Source organism: Salvia splendens, chromosome 16, assembly GCF_004379255.2.
Source record: "Salvia splendens isolate huo1 chromosome 16, SspV2, whole genome shotgun sequence".
Classification (NCBI taxonomy): Eukaryota; Viridiplantae; Streptophyta; class Magnoliopsida; order Lamiales; family Lamiaceae; genus Salvia; species Salvia splendens.
Genome location: NC_056047.1, coordinates 7424829 through 7439518, shown reverse-complemented (window position 1 = coordinate 7439518; position 14690 = coordinate 7424829). Strand labels below are relative to the sequence as shown.

The 14690-nt window shown below is 41.2% G+C and overlaps 1 protein-coding gene across 1 annotated transcript; it reads left to right on the top strand.

The window, feature by feature from the left end:
* The first annotated feature begins 5994 nt into the window (after nucleotides 1-5994).
* On the top strand, nucleotides 5995-9999 carry LOC121772195 (ankyrin repeat domain-containing protein 2B-like). The gene is made up of 9 exons (XM_042169198.1): nucleotides 5995-6235; nucleotides 6403-6433; nucleotides 6556-6686; nucleotides 7714-7926; nucleotides 8035-8183; nucleotides 8747-8909; nucleotides 9016-9108; nucleotides 9363-9502; nucleotides 9590-9999. Exons 1-9 carry the CDS (start codon nucleotides 6227-6229, stop codon nucleotides 9687-9689), a joined length of 1029 nt encoding a protein of 342 aa, XP_042025132.1. The 5' UTR covers nucleotides 5995-6226; the 3' UTR covers nucleotides 9690-9999.
* The last annotated feature ends 4691 nt before the right edge of the window (nucleotides 10000-14690 follow it).

Below are 14690 nucleotides of genomic sequence, written 5' to 3'. Positions count from 1 at the left end.
CAATAATAATATTAATATTTAAAAAGTACATTAATTAAAAATAAGTACATTAATTAAAAAAAATTACATGAATCTAAAAAAAACTCCTCCTCCACACACGAGCCCCCCGGCCTCCGCCTCACTCCTCGCCGCCGTCGCCGTCGCCGCTATCCTGGACCCCCAAATCTGCGGCATCTGAGCCTGCAGCTGAGCCCCCCACCTGTGCCGCGGCGGGATTCAAATCCGCCCGCATACTCACGAGCATTGCGTGAAGAAAACTCTTCTCCTCGGGGTCAGTTGCCGCCATCCATTCGGCCAGGATCTTGTACATCTGAGTTCGCGCTTGTTGACGCGCGAAGAAGAGGAGCTCGGGTGTCGACCCGACAACAGGGGGGGTGCCGACTGGACCTCCCGGGAGGTCTGGCGAGCCCGTTGCGCCCGCCTTTGACCAACCGGGCGAGTGCGGCGAGCAAACGCGGGAGGGGACGGGAACTCATGTGCATCCTCGGGGAGGTCGTGGGAACCGCCACTGCTGCCGCCGCGGTAATCACCGGTATAGTTCAGGCATTGCTTCTTCGGCAAGCCAGCGTCGACACCAGCCCAAAACTTCTCGGAGTCCATCAGCACCTCATAGCAATTCCAGTAGGTGAACTTCTTGTAAAGCCCGGGCACGGGGAAGGCTTTCTCCGCCATCCTCCTGCAGTCCTTGACAAACTCGTATTTATAGTGTTGTGATTGGTATGTTGATGTGCATAATTGTTGAGTTTCTGTGCTCAAAATGGTTATTTCCAGCCAATTACTCTGTGTTTTGGAGTTCATGTGTTTGTTGAGTGTTTTAGGCAAAAATAGGTGAAAGTGGAGCAAAAAGAGAGCCATCCGGTCGGGTGAATATCATGTGGTTAAATGCCACCCGGCCGGGTGTCAACGCGATGCCTATCGGAGTCCAGAAGCTGCCGAGTAAGTGCGACCCGGCCGGATGAATTTCCTTTGCAACAATTCCACCCAGCCGGGTGGCTCTTTTATAACGTGAGGACTCCAGAGACTTCTACCCGACCGGGTGGATTTTATGTTGAATAATTCCACCCGTCCTAGTCCGTCGAACTGACGATTTTTTAATCCAGACGCGATTTTAGAAGGGAAAAATAAGAGAGAAGAGCTAGGGCAACTCGAATTCATTCTCTCCCAGCCCCAAAAACACACACTCTCTCTTTAGGAAGCACTCTTGGAAGAAGATTGAAGATTCAAGCTTCAATTTCTCCGCCAATTGTAATCCGTATCATGAATTACGTTGTTTCCCTTATTTTTTTGTTTGTTTTCTACTTTGAACATGAGTAACTAAACCTTTCATGTAGAATTATTGGTGAAGATGCATTGATTCATAGTTTTAATCCAATTGATTTCGTTTTATATTGCTCTTGCAATTGTTTGAATTATTCTTATGCTTTTTCCTATCAATTGCTTGATCACCAATTGGGAGTGTATGGTTTCTTAGAGTAATCGGGAGATGAAATAATTAATCTTGAAAGAGGAATAATTCACACATTTATTCAATAAAACTCGGGAGAGTTATGATTCTGAGTAGGATCATTAATCTAATCAAACTGTTAGGAGTTAGATCTAAGAATTAGAAGGGTACTTCAATTATTACATCTAATCTACAGATTTCTCACCTCGGGAGGGGGTTTAATCTACAATTGTGATTGATTCATCAATTCTGGAGACTTTAAATGGTAAATCGGTTTTAATTGGGTTAGGCTATGAGTTGTGCATCGGATCCTTGAATTTTGCATATTTCTCCATCATCTTACACAACTTGCTTAATTGCTTTCTTGTTTAAGTGTTCTATTTTAATCTCTACATTTACATGTTTTCAGTAGTTGTTAGTTTTAAAACCAAAATTTCTGATCGTCTGGATAGTAGTTGACATTAGTTCGTGGTACTTAGGTTGACACTTAATTGTCTCTGTGCGATACGATATACTCTTGCTTGCTATTTGCTACGATAACCCCATACACTTGCGGGTATTATTTGGGTAAAATAAAGTTGAGTCAAGTTTTTGGCGCCGTTGCCGGGGACAATTTTGTGTTATATAGCTTGATATCGTGATAATAATCAAGATTACTACTTCAGATTTTACTCCTTTATTTTTTGTTTAAATATTTTTTTTTTGAGTTCTCACATTTGTGTTTCTTGTTTAGGTGTATGCACACACGTTCTAAAGGCTTGCCTCTAGAACCTTTCGACTCTGAGATCGAAGCATCGAACCGGAAGAGGAACGCATATAGGAGGCTCACGCAGAAAATTCACACTTCTTCGCCTACCCGAGCAGGAGCATCTTCAGATCAGAGGGATCTTTCACCCATCTGATCACCAGTTCAGGATCATATTCAGTTTGATCCCGTTTCTCCTAGTCTGATGGAGAACGAAGAAGGTAACAACGGCCTACCACCACCTCCGCCCACTAATGTCGAGCTTCTACGGCAGCTGGAGGAGCCGCGTCAACAAGTCACCAGCAGGCTGCGACGTTCTCCGCGTCCGTCCACTTCCTCCGTGTCGGGCTGTCGTCACCAGCCGGTTGCGACGACTCGCCGACCACCCTCTTCCCTTTCTTCTTCTTGGGCACGCCCCGACCCCGCCCTACTCCCCCCGTTTGAACAGGAGTGTCCGCATCCCCGAGATCTATTCCCAACTCTTCTAAGGAGAAGGTCTCAAACCCAATGAACTGCGTCTCCACTGGGGTCGATGTGTGCGAAGAAGCAGCAACAAAATCAAAACTGGGGCGATAGACGTTGTCCCCCTCCGGCGTCCCCTGCATCGCCGGCTGTATCCCGGGCATCATCTGCATCCCGGGTGCCTACCCCGGCATCATCTGCATCCCGGGTTGCATCCCCAATACCCCCTGCCCGCCCGGCATCGCCGGCCGGCCCTGCATCGCCGGCCCCCCGGCATCCCCTGCCATCCCGGCATACCACCCTCGGATGCCATCCTGTCATCATCTGCTGCCAAGGGTACATGTTGTAGTACCCGGCCATCGGACCCCATCCACCTCCCACAGGTACCGTGAGAGTTCGAGACCCGCTCGTCCCTGGAGTAGGCTCGTTGTTGTGCTCCATTTCACGTTGTTGCTATTGTACAGAAATTAAGATAGAGAAATACTCGTTAAAACAAGTGGTGCAAATGAAAATGACATGCAAATCGCGTATATTTAGTGTTTCGAAAATTAAATAATAAAAAAATCCGCTTGCCGATCGCTCGCCGATCGGGAGCCTGCAATGGCGGCCAGCCGATCGGCCAGCGGTCTGGAATCGGCGTGCGCTCGCCGTTTTTCTCGTCGATTTGGAGCTCGCCGGCTGCAATGGTTCGGCGAGCGGACCGACGAGCGCCAACGATCGGCTAGCCAGTGGGCTCGCCGCCATTGCGAATGCTCTTAAGATCAAAATATTTTGTGCCAGGTCACGGGTTTCACTTGGGAATTTTATTTTGTTTAGAGCATCCGCAATGGCGGACTTCTGCGCGGAATTCCCACGGACGTCCCGGAATTCCGTCGCGGACGTCCGCCATTAGGCGTGCCCGCCACAAATACGGAATTGGGCTGAGGACGTTGCAGGTTCGCGGCGTTAAGCGGAATTCCGCGGGGACGTGCGCCATTGCGTCGACTCTCGCGGAATTCCGCGCGGAATACCGCTTTATTTCGTTTTTTTGTAATATCTATATATACCACTCGTTGAACTTCGTTTCATTTCGCACCACTTGTTTTAACAAGTTTCTCTCTCTCTAAATTTCTTTTATATAATAGTAATGGCTGGTAGTGGTAGTGGTAGTGGCCATCCCGAAGACATAATGGCTCCGATTTGGGCACGTGTGCGGGAGGCCGCAGCGAGGGAAGAACAAGAGGCCTCGGCGCCGGCGGTGCCTCGACCCATCCACCGTCGCACTATAGTACCCCGCGACCACCTCGCTGCCCACCGTCGGTTGTACGAGGACTACTTTGCGCCGGAGCCACGGTTTGGGGAGACCCTATTCCGGCGACGGTTTAGGATGCAGCGGCCGCTGTTTATGCGTATCGTTGGTGCTTTGGAGCGTCGATATGGGTATTTCAGGGTGTGGGAGGATGCAGTGAGTAAAACCGGCCACACACTGATTCAGAAGTGCACTGCCGCACTCAGGCAGTTGGCGTACGGAGGTGCGGCGGACATGTTCAACGAGTACCTCCACATCGGCGAGTCGACAGCCCGCGACTGCCTGAAGTATTTTTGTCAGGGCGTTAGGGAGATATTCGGGGATAGGTATCTTCGGAAGCCTATCACCGAAGATTGTCAGGCTTTGCTGGATATGCACGGAGCTCAGCACGGCTTCCCGGGGATGCTGGGCAGCATAGATTGTATGCACTGGGAATGGAAGAACTGTCCCGCTGCTTGGAAAGGGATGTACACTACCGGTTTCAAGGCCAAGAATCCCACGATGATCCTTGAAGCGGTACCTGACTACCGGTTGTGGATATGGCATGCCTATTTTGGAGTAGCCGGGTCGAACAACGACATAACGTCCTCCAGTAGTTGCCCCTTTTCAACGACCAGTGCATGGGCGTCGGTCCGGCCGTCAACTTCATCGCCAACGGCAACTAGCACAACATGGGCTATTATTTGGCGGATGAGATATACCCAATGTGGCCCGTCTTTGTGAAGACGATCAGATGCCCAACGGATGCGAAGAAGGTATACTTTGCGCAACGTCAGGAGGCAGCGCGCAATGATGTGGAGCGGGCATTTGGTGTGCTTCAGGCTCGATGGGCGGCAGTGAAGGGTCCATCACGGCTGTGGTACGTTGACAGCATCGCCGACATCATGTACGCATATACTATCATGCACAACATAATCGTCGAAAATGAAGGTCCAGCATTGACCGATTGGGCCAATAATGATGTTGATGCTGCGGGTCCAAGCCACGGCGTGGCCACTAGCAATGTACGCATGGGGATTCCCCATGACGACGTCAATCGAGTCCGTGCATTTGCCGACATGCGCCAAAAACAAGCCCACGTTCGACTCCAGAACGATATTATTGAAGAAGTGTGGCAGCGTAGAGGTCGTCGTTGATGTAGTTTTTAATTATTGAAATGTTTTTTTTTTATTTGGAGAAATGTACTTTTCTTATTTTAATAGAATTTTTTCCTTATTTTCGTCGAAATTTTAATTATGTAAATTGTTTACTTCCGAAAATTGTTTAATATGTGAATTTGTGATTTTTTTAATGTGGGAATTCCGTCGGGAATTCCGCAGGGGAAGTCTGCCACTGTGCAGTGGGAATTCCGTATGACGTGACAGAGCAATGAGAAGTTCTTATGACGTGACAGTAGGTGTTTTTGGGAAGTCCGCGTGGAATTCCGCCGGGACATCCGCACCACTGCGGATGCCCTTAGAGCATCCACTATAAGGCCGCCACTATAAGTGGACACTTCCAATAACCCCGAAATTTTATAACCAATTTTCATTTTAATTACACAAAATTCGAAACTACTTCTTTCTCTCTTCTTCCTTCTTCCTTCTCCAATCTCCCTCTAAACCCTAAAAATGTCGAAAATTAAAAAAAAATTCGCATGGGGCGGCCGGCGTGCCGATCGCCGGCGCACTATAGGCGCGGCGATCGGGGACCGACGCGTCCTCGCACAAAACACGCCGAAGCCTCTTCCGCCCCGGAAATTTTGTCCGCCTCGGGGCGGACGTCCTTCCTACTATAATCCGGAGGGGCGGCGGCGGGAAGGGGGCGGCCAGCGCGCCGCCCCCTAGTGGATACCCTTAATTACGTGTTGTCTTTGGACTCCTACAATTAGATTAATAATCCAAATACCATTTATTTGCCGGCCAATCATTTTGATATTGGAGAATGATAATTATTAGTACTAGTACGGTAATGCTAGTAATTTATTTTAATTATAAAGTTGACCTATTTATTCAATTTTTGATAATTTTTTATTTCATTCTCATCTAATACTAATATTGCAAAGTTTACACGCGATGAATCATTATCCAAACTGATAATCAATTTACAAATTCACAAGAAAACAAAATCCAACCATTAATCTGGTATGGGCGTTGAGGATTGAGCTGCACCAATACTCCGTCTTCTTAATCTTTGCGTATTCCAATTTTCTCTCTATCCGCAAAACCTCATTTTTCCCCTTTCGTGCACACTCCACCAATCTCTGAAGCAGAGCATCCAACGCTTTTTCTATCAGAGTTGAACAAACATGTCGGAGGTACTACTGTTGCCACTTCTTTCTTCATTATCCATCTTAAATTTCACTTCCTACTCAATTTTGAATTTGAAATTTTTTATTTCTCCGATTGCTTGATTTGCGATGCATTACTTGGACTAAATTACGAATTTTCACTCTCTTTTACTGATGTTTTTGGTTTTTGGCAGCCAACTAAAACACCCGTGGTTCCTAAAGAAGGTGAGCTTATCTTTCCACAATATTTTTGTTGTTGCTGATATTTGAAATATGCTTATATATTTGGCAGTTGTTATTAATTGATTGTTATTGGCTACTTCTGATTTTTCTTTTTCTCTTTGTAGAAGAGAAGTCTGATGCGGCTGGAGCTACTACTTCTGCTGGGTTACCTTCTGGGCAGAGAAGGGAAGCCACTCCTGCAGTTTCTGGAATGCCGAATCCATTTGATTTCTCGGCTATGACAGGATTGCTTAATGTATGTATGCTTTTCAGTTCAGGAATTTTGTGGAATATAGAGTGCTTCTGCCCAATTGTTCTATCTGTTAAAAACTAGAAGAGTTTTAGTTTGCTCTTAGTTATCTTCCGATAGCACTACGTCTCTCAAGTCTCAACGCTAGCGATTAACCTGTAGTAGTTTCATTAAATCTGTATGATACTGCTGCAATTGTGGTCAAAGTGGTTATGAATTTACCGAGTTTTCATTATAGAACGCTTGGCCTAATGTTACTCCCGATACTTTTCCAAATTATAAGCTCATATCAATGTTTACTTTCAGCTTTTGGTGGATCAATTTGTGTAGATCCCTACCTGCTCTTGGCTCGAACTGTTAAATGACAATACAGGCTGTTTAGTACTCCCTACATCCTTTGTATTGGGTCATACTCCCTCCGTCCCTCAAATATTGTCCCACTTTGACCCGGCACGGGTTTTAAGAAATGTAATGAAAAGTGAGTTGAAAAAGTTAGTGTAATGTGGGTCCTACTTTTATGTAGTTTTATAATAAAATGTGAGTAGGAATAAGTTAGTGGAATATGAGGTTCACTACAAAAAATGGTAAAAAGTGAAATGAGACAAATTTTGTGGGTCGGACGGAAATGGAAAAATGGGACAAACTTTCAGGGACGGAGGGAGTATTCTTTTTTGGGCCGTCCTATTATAGTTGGATCATTTCCTTTTTTTCCCAAAAGACAACACTCTTCATCTCTCTTGCAGTCTTACTTATTCTCTCACAACTCTCCTACTTTATTCTCACTCAACTTAACTCATCAATTATTTATTCCTTAATCTCTTGGTCCAAAAGAAATGCTCCAACAATAATGGAACGGAGGGAGTATTTTTTATTTCTTCCAACTTGAGCATTATAATTTTTGTTTAGTATGTCGAAGCCCGAAGGTCAAACTGGAAATAAGACGGTGCCTTGTGAACAGTAAATCTTATGACACTCGTACTTATCTTATTTTAATATCTTATGCTGTTTGCTAAGCTCTATTGTGTATTGGCAGGACCCAAGCATTAGAGAGCTAGCTGATCAGATAGCTAAAGATCCTTCATTCAATCATATGGCAGAGCAGCTACAGAAAACATATCAAGGGGGTACAGTTGAAGAGGGCATTCCCAACTTTGATCCTGAACAATACTACTCAACCGTGCAACAAGTCATGCAAAATCCACAATTCATGAGCATGGCAGAAAAGCTTGGTAGTACATTAATGCAGGTATTTATTGGTAAATTTGGTATTGAATTCTTGAATATCTTTTAAGCATCATTGAAGATGTGGATGTCATTAGCAACTTCATCATCCTTTTGCTTTATCCTTCTTTAGGATCCAGCCATGTCTGGAATGCTTGAGAGTTTGACAAATCCAGCCAATAAAGGACAACTTGAAGAACGAATGGCACGTGTAAAAGAAGATCCGTCTTTGAAGCCTATTCTTGATGAGATCGAGAACGGTGGTCCAGCTGCAATGATGAGGTCTTACACTTTTACTAGTTTCATTGTTGATTCACTTGTGGACTTTCACTTCTTTTATGTGGCAGTCATATATTTGCATGGTTGATGAATTGATGGAAGCGTTGTTTTTATATTACGTTGTAAGTTCATTTGGATGTCAATTTGTTGTCATATATGTTTTCCTGTGGATTCTAATAGATGATCACACTGAACTCCTCTGTCTGTGTTCTCATATTTCAGTTAGATGCAGTTATTTAGTAATCTTGGGATCATCCAAAGTAATTTCCAAAGCATGTATGTGAAGGATTACCTTACAAGAACTGTCTATAAACAGCCAGAAAACCAAAACTTAATAGATAGTAGATACTACTATTTGTTAAATATGTATTGTTGATGCCTATGGTTCCAGCCCATATAGCCCCAAAAATATGTGAAATTTCGTATTTAAATATAAAATTGGATCATTCTTGATATGTTATTCTTGTATTCTTCTATCGGAGATTACAAATCTTTGTTTGTTGTGTTCACTGTCGAACCACCTATTTTTTCTGACTCTTCCATTCTGTGATTGTATTATCCATCAGGTACTGGAATGATAAAGAGGTTCTTCAGAAGTTGGGTGAAGTGATGGGAATGGCCGCTGTAGGAGAAAGTACCACATCTGCTGGTGATGCTGCTGAAGACGAAGAGGAAGTGAATGATGAGGAATCTATTGTTCATCACACAGCTAGTGTTGGTGATGAGGAGGTATTTGTCTGTGTTAATACTCCAATACAATTTATATTTAGCCATAGTTTGCAATAAGATTGCGGGATGTCTTTGAATGTCTTTACATGTTTTCATGGAAAAATAGGGCTTGAAAAAGGCTCTTTCTGATGGTGCTGATAAGGATGAAGAAGATTCTGAGGGAAGAACTGCACTGCATTTTGCTAGTGGATATGGCGAGGTATTTAAGACTTATAGAATCAACATCATATTAACCTTCTATATATGTATTTGATGTTGGATTGAGAGACTGGCTTTTCCTATGTTCTTTTGTTCTTGTTGATTTATGAAGGTTCCATTGAATGAATAAAGACTTTGCCTGGATCTCTTTCATTTTGCAGTTACAATTAATATGTTTTCTGCTCTAGTATTGTTCTGATTCCTTATGTCTTCTCTTCCTTATAACTGATAGAATCACCTTTTTTGTGATTCCAGGTTAACTGCGCACATGTTCTTTTGGAGGCCGGAGCAAAGGTTGATGCTCTGGATAAGAACAAGAACACTCCCCTCCATTACGCTGCTGGTTATGGCAGGAAGGAGTGTGTGGAGCTACTGCTAAAGAACGGTGCTGCTGTGTAAGCAACCCTTTTATGCATTGTGAAAAAGATATACTGTAATTCCGATGCCCTGAACCGAGCTGACCTCGTTCATGCTTGTTGCAGTACTCTCCAGAACTTGGACGGGAAGACACCTATTGACGTTGCTAAACTAAATAACCAGAGCGATGTACTCAAGCTCCTCGAGAAGGATGCATTTCTATAAGCTGGAGGTTGCAACTGTAAGTTTTCTGCTATTAGACTTGTCTACTTTCATGAGCAGACGAGTCTTGGGATGCCGACTTGATTTGTTGCTGTTTTAGTTCGATTACATCGATCTTGTCCTCATGGAATGGCTGATGTTTGTATTATTATAGTTCCTGCCATGAATAATCACTCCATAGTTTGATCCAGCGAGTGATTAGATAATAAGAGTGGGTTCTTTTTCATTTTGTGTTTCCTTATGTACAATCAAGATCAGATCATGGTAGGTTGGACTACAAAATTATTATTTTCACATTTTACATCTTTACTTACTTTTGGGCTATTGTTTCTAGTTACTTGTGGCTGGAAGAAATTAAATTATAAATTAACTCCTATAGAAAGGAGGAAATTACAACTGGTTAAGAGGGTTCGAACTCGACACCTCATATAATAATGCATCGTTACTTGGGCTTGCATCGTTACTTGGGCTTGCATGGCTGTTTAGTGCTGGTCTTCATGCTTCGTTATTTTGAGATAAAATAAATCATCATTAATATATCCATTGTTCAATTGTCTTTTTTCTCCTTTTATTACTACTGAAATTACCATTTTTTCTGTCTATATTAAAATATTTTTCTCAACTTAATACATTAAACAACCAATATCAAGTGTCATCTTCTCTGAATGAAGTGAATACTAATTAATGTTTAAAAAAGATGCATAATTAATATAATTAATTTGTTTATGGAAAATTGCTTTGTCTAAAACTATCGTTTGTGATCTAAATCATCTGAAAATCTTTAAAATCTCACGATGGAATAAGCGTCTATAAATAATGGATTGATCTGAGGTTATTTTATGGTATAATATGCAAATTCACGAATTTAATGCAATTTCTATTTATTTTTTTACTGTGGATCTATAAAATTGGTGTATAAACACAAACTTTTACTCCATGTAGTAGTTTTTTAGATCATTTCTAGATCTAGATTTTTGGTAAATCGAAATTGGCATTGCGTCGGAGATATATGATGTGGTGAGCTCATCCACACTAAAAATGGGCTCCCTAGGTCCATTTTACTTGCACTTTTATGTTTTGGCTCATCTCAAATTCCTTACAATGTTTCTATTATAAGTAATAATTATGGTATTATATAAATATATTAGAGTTAATTAAGTGGTCTATTATCAAATGATCTCCTATTACATTTAAAATATTAATTTAACTTTATTAAAAAATCATTCTCAATTTTACAACCTAAAAATTAAAAGTGCAAGTAACACGGGACGGAGGGAGTATTAGCTACCATAAAAAAGTCCGCTATATATATAAAAAATGTTTGTTACATGCTAGTATTAGTTAGCACATTTAGGGGGTAATTATTTGTTTGTTCTAGACTATATTTAACATTCCATAAGTGTACTGGACTTTTTTTTTTATTTCAGTTTGGGAAAGACGCGTGACCCTCATGCGTCTCCCGTTAATAAAACACATGACGGAGATGCGTTTTTGGCTAAGACGCATGAGAGACATGCGTCATCAATTTTTTCCTTTTTTTTTAGAAGACGCATGAGCGTCATGCGTCTTTTGGTAAAACGCATGAGCGTCATGTGTTGCTATTTTTTTATATTTTTAGACGACGCATGACCGTCATGCGTCTTAGGGAGAGACGCATGAGGGTCATGCGTCTCTAATTTGCATAAAACAGACGGACAGAGGCAGTAGCTTCATTATCTGCGCGAGTGAAAGAGAGAAAGAGCGCAACTCAGGCGATTTCTTGGCGATTCCGACGATTTTTCGTCATATTCCGGTAAGTTTTGTTCAATCTTTCAACATTCTTCCCTTATTTGTTGTTTATTTACATATTATTAGGATTTCTAATAAATTTATCGTAAACTTACTAAATTAGGGTTTATAGAAAAAAATTGTCTATAATTGATGTTGGTTTGTATATATATTTTTGCAGAAATCATGCAAGTATTTGTAAGTTTATATTGGGATGGTAGAATAGTTCAACTTCCTCAAGTGGGTATTGGTTATGATCCACCTCGTGCGAGAGCCTCCATCGTATTGAATTCGTGTGTTTCATTCTCTGAATTAGTTGCAATGATATGTGCTAAGATAAGAACAGATTCATTTCAACACTCCATCGAAATATCATGGATGCATTGTCTCTTTGGTACAGGTACGAGTAATATATATGTATTGGGGTTGACAGTGATGACAGTGTGATGTTTATGTTCAATGAGGCTCTAAATTCTACTCGTCATATTGAATTATTTCTTGAGTATTCGTCTGTTGGAAATTTAGAAATCCCACCAGTTGTTGATTATGGTGTTGGATCATCTACGATGGCTGAACATATGAGCAAGTAGATGTTGCAGATGCTGCTGATGTTGGAATGAATAATCAAGTGAATGTTCAAGAGCATATTGATGTTGACGTTGTACGAAGAGACCTTGATCCACCATTGTCGTCATCATCATCTGATGCTATTTTAAGTGATGATTCTCCAAGTGATGTTTCTAGTGATGAGGAGATAGTGTGTAAACCTGTCGTGCAACGTGAACAACCACTTCCAGAATACGTTCACAGTGGGTTGAAATATTTTCACAGACTACCGAGTGGTCATTCTGGGGTACCTGAAGTTGGTAATGAACACAGTACTATGTACTGGGATGAAGCACACCCGTATCGGATTAATTTGGGAACAAAATTTGATAGCAAGCTGCACGTGAAGACTGTTATTACTATGTGGAGTCTGAGGCAACCACGACAATTTAGGGTGGTTGAGAGCAAATTAAGAAGGTGGCATGCCGTATGCAAATATCCAGCAGGGAGGACAGAAGATGGGGTAGCTATTATCAGCAAGACCGACACTGAAAAAACGAATGAATGTTCGTGGGAAGTTTCTGTTACACAAAGGGCCCATGATGATATGTGGAAAATTAGAAAGTAGGTGGGACGTCATAGTTGTGAAGGCCATCGTAATGATAAAGGACATGCTAACTTTTCATCATCAATGATTGCTTTGTGTATTCTCCAAATATATCAAGCCAATACCTCACATTGTCATGAATGCCCACCTCTCATGTCTTACTTTCCGTCCGTCGAACTTTGAAAAGTTGTGTTGTGCCATCTTTCAGTAGTTTATTTGAAATGTGTTTTTTCTGAAGATATAGCACTGACGGATCCTCAGGTCCATATAATAACTGTCCGCTAGAACTTGAAGTTTCCATCTAATCTAATAACATATTCACAAAACAAGAATTACAAACTCACATTTAAAATACAAATAACATATAAACTCAAATTCATCATCAAAACAACAAAACATTATAAACCAAATGATTCACTCATAATCCATTGAATACTATATATTAGAAACTCCAATTCATCACAATTCATGATTTATAAGGCCTAATTTACGTATAACTACTAAATTAGAAGGTTAAATCACAAGATTCATTTCATTTAGGGATGTCAATGTAGCCCGCAACCCGTGGGCTGACCCGAATAGCCCGCCAAATTTATAGGGTTAGGGTTGTAAATTTCTAGCCCGATAAAATTAAAATCCGATTAGTCCGCAACCGATTAACCGGCGACCCATTAGGGCCAGACCCGAAAACCCAATGGGTTGGCCCGAAAACCCTATAAAATTTCTATTATTCTATTTTTTACTACTAATCCGACACTTTATTGATTAATTTTATAATATAGATAACTAAAAAATAGCTTTCAGTTTTATATTAAATATATAAATTATATATTGAATATTTATTAATATAATAATTGATAAATAAATTAAAAACTTCAAATTCACTTAAAAAAATATTTAAATTTCTAAAACATGCATTAAAATTTCATGAAATGTCTCAAATATTAGTATTTGATCATGTTTATGATTGAGTTTGACCATATATCTCAAATTTATCATAATTAAATATTTTATATAACTAATTTTCATCATTATTTATTGGATTGATCGCATGTTAATCTTATCGGTAGCAACCCGATTAACCCGCTGGGCTAACCCGAAACCCGAGCTTTTAGGGTTATGGTTGAACTTTTACACCCCGAAAGAATTCACAACCCGATTAGCCCGCACCCGATTGACCCGCAACCCGAGTAGGGCCGACCCGAAACCCGGTGGGTCGGCCCGATTGACATCCATACATTTCAACCCCTACTCTCTTCTCCAATAACAACCAAAATCACAACACCAAGCAACTCAAACATATCAAAAACTATACATTATAATGAATTTCATCAATAACATCCATTACAATAAACAAAACAACAAAACATCGACCAAAATTGAACAATTTGTTATAAACCATAATTTACAAAATTGAGAGAAACCTACACAAAATATGCAAATAAACAACAAATAAGGGAGGAATATTGAAAGATTGAAGAAAACTTGCCGGAATATGACGGGAAATCACCGGAATCGCCAAAGAAATCACCATTTTCGCGTCTGCCTCGCGTCTGCCTATGCCTCTGTCGCGTCTAGTCTCGTCTGTTTTATGCAAATTAGAGACGCATGACCCTCATGCGTCTCTCCCTAAGACGCATGACGGTTATGCTTCGTCTAATAAAATTAAATAATGGCGACGCATGTGAAAGATGTGTCTCTCCCTATGACGCATGACGCTTATGCGTCTTTAAAAAAAATATATTACCCAAAAAACGCATCTCCGTCATGCGTTTCATTAACGGGAGACGCATGAAGGTCATGCATCTCTCCCAAAGCAGGATAAAAAAAAGTCCAATACACTTATGGAATGTTAAATATGACATAGAACTACAGAAGAAAATATGACATAGAACTACAGAAGAAATACCCTACATTTCGGTGCTCGCAAAATTGGTGTTTGTTAAATTTCACGTGCAGTAGTGCTCGGTGTCGGTGGGTAGCAGACACGTAACTTGTGCTTGTAAAATCGTCATCTTTTTTTCAGTCGTGAATGAGTGACTATGTTCGCTAGAATCTCAGTGAGCACTTTCTTTAGTCTACAA

Coding starts and splice junctions, on each gene's coding strand:
- LOC121772195 (XM_042169198.1), top strand. Junction 6,434..6,555: donor ACCCGTGGTTCCTAAAGAAG/GTGAGCTTATCT, acceptor TTCTCTTTGTAG/AAGAGAAGTCTGATGCGGCT. Junction 6,687..7,713: donor CTATGACAGGATTGCTTAAT/GTATGTATGCTT, acceptor GTGTATTGGCAG/GACCCAAGCATTAGAGAGCT.